This window comes from Accipiter gentilis, chromosome 5, assembly GCF_929443795.1.
Source record: "Accipiter gentilis chromosome 5, bAccGen1.1, whole genome shotgun sequence".
Lineage (NCBI taxonomy): Eukaryota > Metazoa > Chordata > Aves > Accipitriformes > Accipitridae > Astur > Astur gentilis.
This window is the reverse complement of record NC_064884.1, coordinates 34,058,992-34,075,185: the sequence shown is the minus strand read 5'-3', so window position 1 is coordinate 34,075,185 and position 16,194 is coordinate 34,058,992. Positions and strand designations below refer to the sequence as shown.

General features: G+C 39.5%; 1 protein-coding gene across 3 annotated transcripts in view; it reads left to right on the top strand.

Annotated features, from left to right (window-relative positions):
• UST (uronyl 2-sulfotransferase) overlaps positions 1-16,194 on the top strand; it is a 178,406-nt gene that overhangs the window by 98,201 nt on the left and 64,011 nt on the right. For all 3 annotated transcript variants that reach the window (XM_049800284.1, XM_049800285.1, XM_049800286.1), the window contains exon 5: positions 5,952-6,105. In XM_049800284.1, the coding sequence (XP_049656241.1) occupies positions 5,952-6,105 (154 nt within the window). The remainder of the gene's footprint in view (positions 1-5,951; positions 6,106-16,194) is intronic.

The window sequence follows — 16,194 nt, the reverse complement described above, 5'->3', positions numbered from 1 at the left end:
TGCAACTTTGTTATCTGAAAATGTTATCAGTAGTTTTGCACTTCTGAATCACAGATTATCGTGTTAAACTGTGTAGATTCAAAGCCTCAAGCATGATGATATCCATAGCTTGCTCTGTGTGATGGTGATTACGTAGAATTTCACATCTGGGACAGGGTAGCCATGTTTTCAATTTCAGTTACATTGATTTTTATATTGTATACATGATACATACTGCCCAGTTACAGTAATTTTTTTATTATACCCAGTTCACTGTATTTCAGTTTCCATATAGACATTCTTAGCATTATCTTGAGTAGTTCTCTGCGACAGCCATTTCCACAGGACAGCTGGAATCACCTGTGACACTCCTGATAATGTATTCATTCGAGAAGTTGAATATGCAGTACCGAGTACATTGCAACATCTTTTGCATTATAAGCTTCCTAAGAAGTTGAGTCCTGAGATTTTATGTGAACATAACTACCTCAGCCAAATCTGTGGTCTCATCTAATTTTGAAGATGTATCTTTTCTACACACCACGTTTGTTGATTTAATACTTTCCAAAGAGCTGTATCAGCTGTTCTGCTATTTGCTGGAAATTTATTGTAATAATTTGTAATTAGTTTTTCTCTTACTCTATATAAACTGCAACATTTGCATCTCTGAATTACAATGAAATGTTAATCAGAGGTCCAGAGACATCCTGAGCCAGACCTTTGGAAGTCTTGAATGCAAGGTATCTGGAATTAAGTGATTTTAAATAATGCAGTTTGACTATAGCTGCTCTTAGTGCTTTGTGGGGAATTAGTGTTTTCTCTCTTACTTCTTTCCAGCTGTAACTTTGCATTACATAAATGAAAACACAATTAGTATTTCCTTCTCAAGTGTTGCCTTTACTTGGCTTGGGGATGCTATAGCGACTCAAGCAGGATTTGTATCAGTGTTGGCGCTGTTCATTATAAATTTACGTATTAAACTACTTTGATATCCTGAGCATAATGAAAAAACCCTTATTGTTTAGCTTGCATGAATGTAAAAGATTGACACCAATACAACATAAAATATTCTGGGAGATTTACAGGGTAGTGAAATAGAGAAATACAAGGCTTTATAGTGTAATCTTTTAGCCATTTGCTCGTCTGAGGCAGTTTACTAAGCAATTCCCAGAGGACTCGGTTGTGATTTTTACAATGACATTACTCAGCCACGTCACTTCAGAAGCTGAGATTTCTACCACTGAAATCACAGCTCCAGAAAGGGTCATTAATGAATGGAGTGTGCCAGTTTGCGCTATTTTACTGCTAACCTTGAACCACTGGGCAGTTTGGATCCCCACACAGACCTCCCATTCAAGGCCAGGCCAGCCAAGGACACAGTTTTGAAATGAAAAGATTAATCTCAACTCACTTTCCTTTTTTTCCCTCCTAATTCCAAAGAAAAGCTTGGAAACATGACCACAGCGCAGGGTGGAGGCACAAAAGCTGGAAGCGAGGCACTGCCGACAAAACCAAGAAGATAAACTCCTTGATTTTGGAGGCTGGAAATACCATGTAGTCCCAGGCAGGTGGTACCTCAGCCCACTCCTCTGGGAATCTTTGCAGCTCACCCTTGAGAAGGCTCGTTGGAGCATCCCGGAGGTGCCTGGTGCCTCATGTGCAGAAGAGGGTTGCTTTGCACAAGAGCATGCTAATACAAGATGTTACAATAACTTTTAATTTCAAGATACCTTTTTCAGAAGATAGATTTTGATGTAACTGCATCTTAGTGAAGTCCTAAAGAGGTGAAAGTTGTATCTTAGTGCTTTTACGTAACCTCCCCGTGAAGCTGTGCTGCAGAGCAGGTGATGGAGCTGTAACATAATTGATGAGTAAAGCTTGCTGGGCAGTTGTGCTCTCCATGTGTGATTCTCAGTTGTATGAAGCTGTAAAAGGAAATCGTGTTTCGAAGTACACAATATGTCTGTCCCTATTACTATTAGGTAACTGTCAGTTCTTGTTTGCTTCAGTTATATTGAATTTCTAGCAACCAACTCATTTGTTTAAGGGGAGACGTTTTACATTAAAAGAGTAAGAGGCAGCCAAAGTTCTTACAGAGAACAGGGTGGGAGTCTTCCTCGAGGAGTGTGGTTTGCCTGCAGGGATGAAGAAGCCCGCTTCTGCTTGTGCAAAGAGTTTTGTGCTGAATGGAAACGCAGCAGCCTCCTGAAGTAAAGTGAAATGAAAAATAGTAGGAGCTGAGAGATCCTCCATTTTAAAGCCAAGCAAATAATTTTGGTTGAATTTTTAAAATTCTTTTATTTGTTTTTCAAACTCATCTTATAAGGGGTTTGTAAATGGTTTTGAGCAAAGATTTTGTGCATGTAAATAATAAAATTGGGTTCATCAGAGACATTTTTCTAAGGGGCAGACTTGCAATATCTGGCATACTTCTCAGGCCTTTTTTTTTTTTTTTTTTTTTTTTTTTTTGCTTTTATTAAAAAAGGGGTGGAGGAATATATTATTAGTGAACCTAAGATTGAAGCCTGCAAATACTCTAGTTATTTTGGTGAGGACTCCAAAAATATACCTGTCACAACAGAGCAGTTAAAACTAATAGGATGTAATAGTATATACTAAATAAATCAGGAGAAGTACAGGAAGAGCACTGCAGAGGATCAGTGTACATTTTCAGTGCTCTGCTGGCATCGTGGTGTCCTGGTCCACTCTACCCAGTTGCAGTGATGCGATGCTGGGCATGATAATGATCAGGTACCTTCATCATGCAGGATCCAATCTTGATCCCACTCGGGGAAGGTAAGCCTTCTGCTCAGGCCTAGAAAAATATGATTGTGTCCCTTCTTGAATCCTTCATAATAGGTATTTGAGTATAAATAAAGTGACACGATGTATAATGAGAGCACGGTATGTTGTTGTTTGCAAGAGCACTTTCATGTGGGTGGTGTTAATTTGAAAAGTTTCACTCTGGAGAGCTAAGTAATATTTAGTATCTTGTGATTGATAGGTACCTAAAAATATGGAGAACATACTTGAACAAATGGAGCATTGATTTGCCCTTTTTTTTTTTTTCCTCTAAATAGCTTAAGGTTATTGATTTTTTTAACCAGTAGGATTTTTTATGCCATGCCAGTGCTGCTTAGCTTCCATAAAAGAGTCTCAATACAGTCCATAGAAACAAATGGTTGGAATTTGAAGTATTATAAACGATGTTTAAAAAAAAATGCAGATTTGAATAAGAGCCAGAACAGACTTAATTTTTCTAAAAATTCCCTGCTTGTAGCCTGGTGGAGCAACTGCAGCTGCATGTATACCAGGCTGGTTACAGTGTGCAGAAAATCAGAAATCTGGGCTGTCATTTGTTTTGGGAGGGCACAGTCTACATGTCAGAAATGAGAAGTTCCTCTGTAGCTCTTTGTGAAAGAGTGACCTCCCATCTCAGCCGTCCTGTTGGGACGAAGAAGCTTGCATGTGCCTCTTCTCTCAGAGCTGTTGGTACCGAGTTTACAGTTCATGTGTTCAGGGACATGACCTTACCAGCAAGAGGACAGGCTCTGACACTTTGGTGGGTTGGTTATGCAGTCTGACCCCCCCTTTTACTTCAGAAAAGACAATATGTGTTGAATATTTCTATCTAGACAACTAATAGCTGCCTGCTTTTGATTTTTCTCTCTTCTGAGGAGCCTTTAGGCTTACTGTCCTCTGCAACACCCAGGGCAGGGTATCCCTGCTCTCTTGCTTCTCTGAATCTTGTAATCCTTCTGTCTCTGTCTTAAGACAGCGTGCTGCTGACATCGCTCCTTACTGTCTTCACTGCTTCCCCTTTTCTTTGCTCTTCTCCACTCCTTTCTGTCTTTAGATTATTGCTGATCTGCATCAAGCAGCAGGAAGATAATGTGTTCAGTAATTTAGGTGCAACCTATTCTTGCCAGCAACCTCACTTGAAAAATGTAGTTTTCATGGCTACTAGCCATGGCATTCACCAAAAGCTTTCTATTTGAATACATATTGTCAAAGCTTTATGCCCTCATCATTCTAAGGTATTTGCAGGAATACTTTTTTTTAATGTAGGTTTTATTTTTGTATGAAGACAAAAAGCAGCAAAGACAAGCTCAGAGAAGAATTCAGGGTACTGAACTGAGGATACTTCCCTTGCACACCCATGTCCAAACTGGGCTATGCACTAATCCGGAAGCAAGGAACATCTGCCTTCTTAATTGGAGTGTTTCAAAGTTTTATGCTGTCTGTGCAATTTCAAATTATGGCAGTGATCCTGCAACACTGAGGTCAGTGAAATTACTGATATGCATAGTTATTCATGAGACAAGCCCTTGCAGACTGTATTTAGTGGTCTGGAGAATCACACAGAATAAAAATCAAGTTGAAACTGTATGGGATTTTTCTCTTATCTTTTACTAGAATTTGTATTTTTAAACAATTTTGCTGACTCTTTAATATTTATGAGGAGCCCTGATCTTTTATTATACATATTCAATTATTCATCTGACTTAACAGATGACAAGAAGCCGAGAGGGGTTTTTTAATCTAACGGGTGTCTTCAGTTTTCTCTCATCTTACATTTTACATTTTAAAAGAAAATATATAAATTGTGACTCAGAAAATCATCAGAACAGCATTTAAATACTTAAATATGGCTATGTCCTCAAGCTCCCAAAAATAAAGTGTAAGCTCATGCCAAAGAATTGTTCTCCTAAATTAGGGAAACAGAAGGGAGAAACATAATTCATGTTCTTAGATCAGGCAGATTCCAAGTTGAATTTATCCTATGAACTTCTCAATCCAAAAAGGATTTATTTTGTTCTTTATCTCCCAGCATTTGTAGTCCATAAGTGTTCCATAGCGTCAATGTCCGTTCTTCAGTTTTGACCATGGGAGAGTGTAAGCAGCTTTCCTTTTTTTCTTCCAGTTAGGCCTGTTCTCCTGATGCTGTGTATCGACATAAAATATGCAGTCAGTATTTTAACACTGTGAAAATGCAGTATTATCACAGACCTTCTCAAGCTCCCTTTTTCTCCTTTCCTCTTTTTTTGTATACCACCTATTAAACTGAAGATGTTTGTCGTTAACTGCCAGGAGGAGGCGTACAAGAGGGTAAAGCCCAGCTGATGAGGTTGCTCTGGCTTATCTTCTCATCTCTAAATTGCAGGTACCTATGCAGCATTTTGCTTTTGTGCAGAGCGTGGTCACAGCTGGTTTTACTCTTTCCTTTTCCTTGGACTTGCATGTACTTGAAATTGATACTTAATTTCTTTTTTGAAGCAGGAATTTTCCTATTGACTTTTTAAAAAAATCTTCGTGAAGTGTGTAGTACAAGGATAAGGCATTGCATAACCATGAAATAACCTCAGATCCAGCCGGTGGTGCAGGCTGGGGGTGAGGGAAGGAAGATCTGCACAAGTTCCAGCAAATATAAAGATGGAAATACCATGCATATCTGTCATTTCATCCAAAGGAAGCCTCCTGAAATAAGCTTGAATGTTGCAAAATCCTTTGTGCATTACTACACTTACTGTACAGGTGAAGGTGAGCCAAGGCTGTGTTATAGCAGTTAGCGTTAGGTGGTGCCTGCTCTGCGATGACTTCCCAGATGGGAAACGTGTTGAGAAGAAGAAATGCTCATTCTTGGATTCAGCTGCAGAAGGTTCTTCATCTGAAAACAGCAAGGAGAAAACCCAGGAAGCAAAACTATTGACACAGTGGAAAAAATGGTCTTAAACTGTTTGTAGTACACATGGAGCTTAATGTGATACCATATTTACTGTTCATCCTTAAGAGATCTTACATGCTTTTACAAAGTTTTGGTAACTAGTTGTAAGCTTCTCGGTTTCATTCCTAACTTTGTAGAAGCTCTGAACCTCTGTAGGGAGTAATTTGAAAACATGCAGATGAAAGATGGATACCTGTGCCTTTGTGGAACCTTCTGATGAGATTCACCCATTTTTTTTTCCTACCAGGTTTGGAGGAGACCAGCCGGTGTACATCAATATCATTAGAGATCCTGTCAATCGGTTTTTATCCAATTATTTTTTTCGACGTTTTGGAGACTGGAGAGGAGAACAGAATCACATGATCCGTACCCCCAGCATGAGGCAGGAGGAAAGATACCTGGTATGTTTAAATAAAAGGCTCTGATAACCAATTTCCCAAATCATCACACAATGTTGATGTTCAAACTGTGTGCTTGAGAAGTGGGAGACTGAGGCATCTTCCATCTTGCATTTTTTCATCTGTCTTTGATGCCTGCTACTTAGTTTGGTCAGCTTTAGTATGTAGAGTGTTGCTGATGGATTCAGTGATCCAGTTTGATCTTGTATAAGCTGACAGCAAGTCCCAGACCGCCACCGTTGAATTACGGTCCTTTCGCTGAGTTGGATTTGCACTGTACAGTGGTTAGGCATAATAATTCCGCCTATATTTATCACAGTGAATATTCAGACAGATTTTTAGGTTGAAACTATGTCTGTAACTGTTCAGCCTCAGAGGAAAATTGGGAAACAGAGCAATTCAGTGAGCCCAAGCCTCTAACATTCTTGCTGGTAAGTTGTGCATAGTGTTCTTTATACCAGGGCTCTGATCTCAATTCTTGGTTTGGTTTTGTTGCCTTTTTTGTATTAAGAAGGTGGCAATAATGCTGGATAAGCTGTTCGTAATAAGTTCTAATTTTGTGCAACTGTTGAACTGTCATAATGCCTGTCAGTCTTTGTCACAGACCAAGGTCCCATAACAGTAGGTGTTCTACAAATGCTGAATGAGAAACACAGAAGCTGGGGAGGTGGTCAGTTTGTTTGATACTGATCTCTTTGCATGCACACTGACACCTCCCTAAAAAGACAAAACGGTGGAATTAATTCTTACCCTCTCTGTAATGGAGATCCAGTTTGATTTGACTCAGCCTTCAGCCACACATGAACCTGCAGAGGGTTCAATGACACAGTGGTGACAGGACAGCTTGGTGGTCTCCTGTGAGACGTTGCAGGCCAGACGTAATGTCAAAACAAGAGAAGGCTGTGGGTTTTGGAGAACAAAGAGGATGTTTCGATGACATTTTGGAGCGGCAGTAGAGTAAAAGACACGGTGCAGGTGAGCCACAGACAACACGGCTGTGAATGACCGCCACGCAACACGTTTCGGTCCTAGCTGAGGTGACATGAATCCAAGGAGGGCTGAGTTTTTTTCTGTGTGACAGGGCTATGTTGATGTCTTTTGAGCTTTGCTACTGTTGTTTGTCATGCAAAGCCCTGTGAACAGGTAAGCTTATAAATTTTGAATAATTGAAGGGGGGGTGGGTTATCAGTGTAATTGTGTGTAGCTTTAAACTTTAATGATATCTGCTATACAGGTATGAACTCATTTCAATAGCGTTGCAAAGGATTTCTCGTTTGCTGTATGTCTAGAGATACCAAAGAGGTCCCTGCGTCAGCTGTGCAGGTTTTGACCTCCTGGTGTGCGGAGTTGGAAGGCAGTCCCAACAGCTTTGCATGCTGTGTGCATGGACTTCGGTTTCCTTGTCTCTGAATGGGACAGAGGGGGTTGCAGAAATGCGTGCAGGGTGGGTTTTCTACTACATTATTATTTTGTTAGCACTGTCATGGTTTCTTTCTTGAAAATCTTAAAAATGAGCGGTACAGTCTGTACTTTGCTCTGAGTGCCTCTACTTCTCACTTGAAGCGGAACATGCAGTGATTGGCACGTCTCGTGACTGACTGACGCTGTAAAAGCTGGTGTTAATTCATCACCGCCTGTGCAGTTTAAAATGCGATATGTACAGCCACTGAAATTTTACTTCAAGCAGAACTGAAATGAATAGATCTAATTCCTGTCGTTTGTGTTGGTTTGAAAGCTAATAGAAAGAAATCACCTTGCATTTTCATTTTCACTGGGGTGTTCTTTAAGAAATTAATTATTTATATGCACACGGACATATGTGTACATACACAGATCAGTACAAAAGCTGTAATGAAAAGGAAATAAAAAGAGGCCATCTGAGGTCAGTAGTCATTTTGTTCAAAAGGCAGTTTGTCAATCTGAGACACTATCAGCATCCTTTATAAAAACTATTTTTCCTTTTTCATTTTGATCTTCTCTGTCAGTAATTCAGTGTTAGAATCCTGGAAACATTTTTGGAATCCGTTCTCCATCCCTCCTTGGCAGACATTGGCTGTCACTTCCAGTGCTCAAAGAGGGCAGTTGCTACTGTCACAGTAACGTATAGGCCACCCACCAGTGAAGTTCATTTTAACAAAAGCCGCTCGCTCATTCCGCATGTTAAGCATTTTTAAGACTTGTGCTACCCAACCACATAATATACTGCATGACTGCATTTTAATTTTTTCCTCAGTGGTGCAAGGAGATCTGCTGGCGTATTTTTTAAAACTCAGGTAATGGATTTTGTGGAATGGTAGCTTCAGAAATCTGCTAAATCAATTGCCTGATCTAGCTGTGAAGAAAGTAAGCAGCTGGTTTTACCTCTGAGCATGAGCCAGTGCGGCCTTTTAGCACAGGACTGATGGCTGGCCTGATTGCTGACCTCATACCTTTTGCAATTCTTCCCTAATGGTTTTTTTCCTTTTTTTTTTTTTAACTGAAAACTCAACATAAAGCATTGCTTTTTTTACAGGGGACTATTTGAAGGATAAGCTTAGAATTATCATATTAAGTAGTTTCTATATTGATAACAGTATTAAACCCAAGTCATTTGAGATGAGGTGTGCCTGACTGTGAGCAGATATGTGAAAGCGGGGGAAGGATACAAGAAGCTTTTACTTTCCTTCTTCCATCATGCCTCAAATCAACAGCTAGGCACATACAAAACTGCTGATTGCTCCACAACGTTGAGCTCATTGCTGAAGAGCCTGAGAAGCCTTCTGTTGACAGCAGTTACAGACTTACAAAATGGACTGGAGAAGCTCTCAATGTAACTTCTCTGTTTTACCAGGAGAAACAGGTTTGCCTGCGGAAAGATGTACATCTTTTCAAACTGGGGTATTAGGGGCTAATTGTGCTTTTCTCAACCATGGTGTTCCTGGCTTCCCATCTCTCGGAAGGTGTTGTGGGCAACTGGGAATCTTTCCAGGACATCCTGGCATCTTGGTCAATAGCAGCCAGCACTGGCCTTCTCCCTTGAAGAGCTGAGGCCAGCATGCATTTTCTCTCAAACTGCATTGTGAAAGTGTGGGAGCTCAGCATCTCTATAAAGCCAGCTCTTAAGGGAGGAAAAGCATTTTAAGACCAGGTTTTGTTTCTGATGAACACCTGCTTGGCTATTGGGCTGTGATATCCTTAATGGAGGCATTCCCTCCCCTCAATTCTGATCCTTAAGAGAAAAAGGGGGTCGGGGGAAAAAAAAAACAAAGCCGCAACCTTGAAGTCTTATAATACCTTGGGTACTGGTTTTTTAACTTTGAAAATCTGAACTGCTGACATTGCAAAGATCAGAAACAGAAATTGCCACTGTCCACTGATCATTTGAAATTTTCTCTGAATAGAGCTTCAGGCTTTGACTCTGTTCCAGAGAAAACAACCATTCATTCAGGAGTCAGATAAATTATTTTAAACGTTTCGGTAGATGTCTGTGTTTACCAAAATTTAATTGAAAGCCAGGATAGAAAACAAGTCCTTTATTCACGAGTCAGATACGGCAGAGGCAGCTGCTGCAATGTGAGACTTTCCATCCAGATCAGCCAGCTCCTGGCCCTGACCTGGTGCTTTCTCTGCTAGAGTGAGTTACTGTCAGGCACCTACAGAGATCACTTCCAAGCTTCCCCAAAATAAATAGCGGCAACGTATTAGCATGGAATATGGCAGAGAAGTAATGGTCTGAAACAGTGGTGAGCACCTCAGGTCAAGTCTCAAGCACACTTATGCAAGAGCTGCCCTAACTTATGGTCCTGTAAGATGAGATAAATTCACAAAATTTAATTTAAATCCATCATAATGAATGTGTTTCAGGTTGAACCAGAGTTCTTGGAGTAAATACACCTCAATAAAGCAAGTAGCCCCTTATCAGTGCAGCTGTGAGTGCTGCTGGTAACAAGCAAAAGAAAAATACAGAACCAGATGATTTAGTTTAAGGCTTGAAACTGCAGAAGGTAGGAAGCGCTCCTGCTAAAGAGAGGGACTACAATAAATATTGAAAGCTTTGTATTAAAATTGTCCTTTCCAGAAGGTTTGTTAGTAATTACCTATTGTATATTACAAGTGCAGCATGAGACATCAAATATAAAAGGTATGTATGGGGGGTTTATCTTTCCTTAATACTTGCTAAACTTTAATCTAAGACAGCTAAGGCTGAATGAGCCTGTGAAGTGGGCTGTGTATTGTTGCCTGAATTGCAAATTTGGGAAGTCTGGTTGTATGCAATTCTGATCTCTGCTAGGCTCACAAACAGCATGGCTCCTAACTCACTGAAGTATAAGATCTAAACATCTTTGAGCTAATTTGTTGGAAGAGATAGGTTTTGTATAAAAAAGATCATTCAGTAAATTAAGAACTTGTCACCTTCCTATAGGACGTTTTAGATTTTCGTTATAGTTAGTAGTTAAGTTTGCAGCACATCTCTGTCAGGCTCAGCATAGTCTTCCAACTTCATCTCTGAAAATACATATGCTTTTGTCAGCTAAAAATAAAAATATTCTAAGAATATTCAGCTTCAGTTATGCTAAAGATTACTCATGCAAGTAATCCCATAAAGGAGAAACTGCCTTTTTGTCGTTTAAATTAGATGTTAAAATATTTGTAAAAAGTGTGTTAGGATTACTGCAAAGGAGGGAAGTAAAATTCAGAGGACATCAGGGAACTTTCAAGTCAAATTTCTTATAGTAGGGACCTCTCCTGTGACAAAAATTGGCTTGTCTTGCTAAATATTTAAACTAATGTTGTTTAGGTTATTTCATAAAGTTGAAACAAAATTAGAGAAAAAGCTGAACGGTTAAACTCCATAGAACAATTCTTTGCATTCCTGAATTTTGAGAAATTCCTTTTATGACTACATTGTTTTTCATTAAGGTAAGCATGTTTGCTAAATACATTTAACCAATTTTATTATTTACATCCCCAAATTTCTATCTACAATGAAAAATATTTTTTTATCAATTGCACTCGTTTTCTGACAGCAGCTAGCTGTCTTAGTTCCTGTCTTTATCTGGATAATAGGAATATTTAACCATGGCCAATTGTATTGAGAATCGGCATCAGTAATAACACACTGAGCTTTCTCCTCCTTCATGACTTTAGATATGTTTCTTGAAGCTTTTCAGTCTGCCATGGATATGGCCTCCAGGAGAGACCATGATACAGAGCCCATGCCCCCACTCCCTGACTGGCACTCTGATGAATGTGTTTCTGTATCAAAAAAGGCAGTGGGAGAGTTGCCTGCCTGCAGGTTGGGGGGGGGACAGGGTCAGGGAGCGTTCATTTCTATACGGTATATTTCTGCTGAGGACCTCGCAAGGGGCTACACACGTCCACTGATTGAAACCTCAGACTTTTAGGGTGGGTCTGGTGAACTTGGTTAACATTGTTTAGATTGGAAATCTGAGGCATGCAGAGGTTAAAACGATTTGCCTACATCTGTGCAGTGCATACCAGGTATTAGGGAGTTAAGTATAGAAATAAAAAAGTACATTTTTCAGTTACTGGCTTCTGAGCTGTAGTTAAGGGACTAAACCTCTTATGCACCCTAGCGTTTTCCCTAAGTTACCCCATACGTGCAGTACTCATTTTGCTCCCTGTGTTGTGTCTCAGTGCTGAGATGCTTTGAACTGGTCACTGGACGTCCCACAAGGTGTCCTGAGCTGCAGCGCAGCTTTGCAGCTGTAGATCTGGTTTGAGGATCACACAGTAGCATCAATCTCTGCAGCTGGGACTGGGCTGCTGGGAGGGCATGGCTGAAGCGCAGGCACCTGTCAGCTGACCCAATTAGAACAGTTTGCCGCTTCTTCCCTCTAATGAGTGCTTTTAATAGTCTCCAGCTGTTTCCTTTTACTGCATTAACTCTTCACAGCAAAATTTCTGGCCTGTTTTTGTAACTCTTCATCTGGACTGTATGCTCTAAAGCACCATCTTTCCCTTAGATTCTCCCATTTTGTTTTAATAATTCATTGAACCACAAAGTTAATGATAATCCAGACCTCAGCTGGAGGAGGGACTGATTAAACAACTTATAAAATGTAATATTAAAGGAAATGTTTTCACGACTGACATTTACTTTTCAGTGATTTTAATTTACAAACCAATATTTTTTAATGTTCCCCTGTGGAGTTGGCATTCCAAACATTGCAGCATTATGCAATTATACAAGAGCAAGAAAATGTGACTTCCTAATCTGTTTTCATTTACTAGTCTGAGTCAACTGCACATAATAAATAAGCAATATACCATTGGTTGAGATTGCAGCACTAAAATCTTTCATGTAATTCATAATACATACTTACCTTAATAGCAAAGATAAAAAGATCTGGATTTTATTAATATCGTGCTTTTATTTTAATGATACCATTCTGTATTGCATTCCTTTTTGTAGAGGGAGGATATGGGATAACCACAATATTTTGCTTCAGAATGTAAACGTGAGGTATTTTTTCATGCAATGTTGTACTGGTCTGAAAATTTCTGGCTGTTGTAAATGTTAAGAAACTACAGGAGAAACCAGAAGTCAAGTAGCAAAAGAGTCCCAAGCACTAAGTACCCACAATCTTATTTAAACTTATTACAGGGTGTTAGTACCACCAATAAGCAGTATGTGGTATTTAAGACATTCATATATATAGTATTTTATGGTTTTTTATTTAAGGACCTAGTTGTATTAAGCTGAGAATGATGAATCTTCATTTTTATGGTGATTTTGCCAAGTTTGTTATTTGTGCCTTTCTTAGCACGAATACAAGGATAGCTCTTGATGTTCTCTTTTGTGTTCTTCGGGGAGTTTTATGTGTTGTGGTAGCCTGGGGAACTAGTTTTCTCCAGCTTCTCTGTAGGAAGCTATTGTTTGTAGAGTGGAAAATCCCAAAAGCAGAACAGAGTCTACTATATTGATGCTGGCCTTCTAAGGCCATATAAGAGGAGAGGGTTTGTCCATGTCACAGTTTGGGGAGATATATTTTGGAGATTGAAACAAGAACAGAAAGGAGCATTCTCATGTAGCCCAGGGATAACAGCCAGCCTTGCCTTCAGCAAAGGTGGGAAAGAAGTTTGGGTGGAGGATTGTCCTTATTTCATATAGAAAATGATGGGTTCTCAGCAGACTGTTACCATTCAGGAATGAGATCTTGTGTTTGTGGTGGATGGTTCTACCATAGCTTCAGCTCAGTTCTCAGTAGCAGTCAAAAAAAGGCAAATCAAAAGGAACAGAGAACAAAGGACCTCATTGTGTATAAATCTGTAGTGTGGCTGCATTTGACTTCCTGTATTTGACATTTGTAACCTCCCATTTCCTAAATGGGTTTGGAAGAACTGGAAAATACTCAGAAATGGGTAGGAGCAATGATGAAAGGATGGAATAATTTCCATACAAGGAATGACAAAGATCAGGACTCTTCAGATGAGGAAGAAGTAAACAAGGGAAAGGATATGAGAAGACAAATTTGCAGGAGGCATGGAAAAGTTGCAACAAGGATGATTGCTTGTGGGCTGTTTCAATATGAGACCTAGAAGATTCCAAATGGAATGGGCAGTTGCCAGATCCAGGAAAGAGCAGAGAGATGTGAAGATCTGGACAACATATAATTAAGCTGTGGAAGTCCTTGCTGGACATTGTTGTGGGTAACAGTTTAAATGTATTCAAAAAAGAAACATTTTAGGAAACAATTTCTTTAGAGAGTAGGTGGTCAAACACTGGAACAGGCTTCCTAGAGAGGTGGTCGATGCCCTAAGCCTGTCAGTGTTTAAGAGTCATTTGGGCAATGCCCTTAACCGTGCTTTAACTTTTGGTCAGCCCTGAATTGGTCAGGCAGCTAGACTAGAAATCCTTGTAGGTCCCTTCCAACTGAAATATTGTATTCTACTCTATTCTGTTCTGTTTAAATAAAGAGTAAATATGTAGCTCTCAAGAGCTATTAATTACCAAAGTAAAGTCTCTTCATCAGAAAATCTGATAAGTACGTAGCTGGAGCGTCGGGGGTACCCAGGAAAAGGGTCCTGTCCATATGGTAGATGTTCCTCATAGCCCATGCTGGTTTTCTGAAATTAGTGGCTGCTCTGGGTAACTCAAAAGCAAACTTTGTAATTACATGCTTGCAAATGAATTCTACTACTAGGTGATTTATATAAGTTACCGTTATGGTCATCTCCAGCTGAATGTATTGTATCTTGACTTTAAAACAATTGAGTGTTCTTGGGTTTATGCCATAGTAGCTAAGGTTTTGTTGTCTTACAGCTCTGCTGATTAAATGAATTTTTGTAATTTCCGAACTGACGCTGAAGCTCGTAATTGTTAACACTGTCGTGACTACTCTCAAATTTATCTTAAAAAGCTAAGATAGAAATACATTTAAAGTATGAAGTGCATCCACAAGTTTACATTATGCACAGCTAATAGCAAAGGTACCAAAACAGAAGATGAGAAAATCCTGAAGGTAGTGGGTTTAAACATTTTTTTTCAGTGCATGCTTTCCAGAAAATAGAAGTCTCTTGGTTTTGATGTACAGTAGTTTCAGTATAGATGAATTTCAGGTGTTTTGATAATTTTTTGTAAGTCTCAATTTAAGTATTTGCATTTTCAGTTCTCATTTATTTTGTTAATGTGAAAGCAACAGGAAGACACATCTACGGAGACACTTAAATGGTTCCTAGTAAGTGATGACTTAATGATAATTAGCTGGCGAGTAACCATTGCAGGAGAATGGAAACAAGAGAATCTGTGTGTGATGTGAATGTTACCTTCAGTGCGTAGTCCAACATTTTGTGCATTGTGAAGCTGGAGAATAGTCTTTAGTAGTCATAACGTAAAACTAATTATTGATTGGTATTTTGTCTGAAGTTGGAATAGAATGAAGTTTAGAACTGCAGTGTTTTATCATCCAGAAGAAAAGAATGCTTCCAATTTCCATTTCTGTTAGTATAAATTTTAAAATTAATGTTTTTAAAGTTACATTTTATACATCACCTAAATAATAGAGATGGGGCATTGACCAGCAAATAGTCTGTTTTAAAAATATGACGTAAACATATGTGTGTGTGCGTGTATTCAGAAGTCTGACTTTTTGAAATGTTTAGTATTGTGTTCATGTTTAATTAACAAATGTTTTGAAGTCTTGTCTAATGAAATCATGGTATCCTTCCCTAGAAAACCCTGCTAGATACCCTCCTAAGTACGCTTCTTGCTAGGAGTACACCTGTTCCCTTTTTCTGGTTGCTTTATGCTCTAACCACATTAAATGAAAACTGTTTTATTGGCAGTGTGATGCAGAGGGAAACTGCAGAACCTTTCAGTCCTCATGATAGAGGAAGGGCAGAGAGAGGCAGCCCTCCCCTTACTGCCAATATATTGAACGTGTTCAGGCTGTGGCATGATAATGTAATTTCAAGCGGTCAGATATTCACTTCACTCTGTAGGTGTCAAAACCTGCAGGAGCTGACAACCCGTGAGAATAAAACTGAATTTGTTAGCCCATTTTATTCCTTGTCTGTCATTCTCCTCCTTTTTTCCTTTTTGTAGTTCATACATAAGTTTTCTGGCTGTCAGCACTACCAGTGAAGTGAAATAAACTGAAATCCTGATCTCTAAAACTTACTAGCTAAAGCAAAACTGAAGCTCTGGGGTGGCAGATGCCAGGGAGAATTCAGGGTGGTGGGTTAGGAGAGCCACCTGCCCGTGGCATGCAGCTGACGTGGGGAGGGATAGCCCTGTTTTTATAAAAGGATCCGAGGCTGTCCTGGGCTTTAGGTGTTTGTCGTCAACAAAATATTTTCCTATTGTGTAATTTTTTGGTGGTGGTGTCGACTCTTCTGTTGATTGCAGAGTCACTGGGTCACACTTGTGAATTCTGTATTTTTAAGACTCTGAAGTAGTTTATGTTGAAAGCACATGGAAGCGGAGATGACATGTTGCAGAAACAAGGGACGTTCAGTGCCCAGGTGTACTCAAGACTTAGTTTATCCTAGTTCTTCTGAAGTCTCTAGGGTTTAGTCTAGGCTACAGAGTAAAATCTTGTGCCTTGTCCTGGTCCCAGCTCGCACGGACCGTGGGCCCAGTTGGAACAC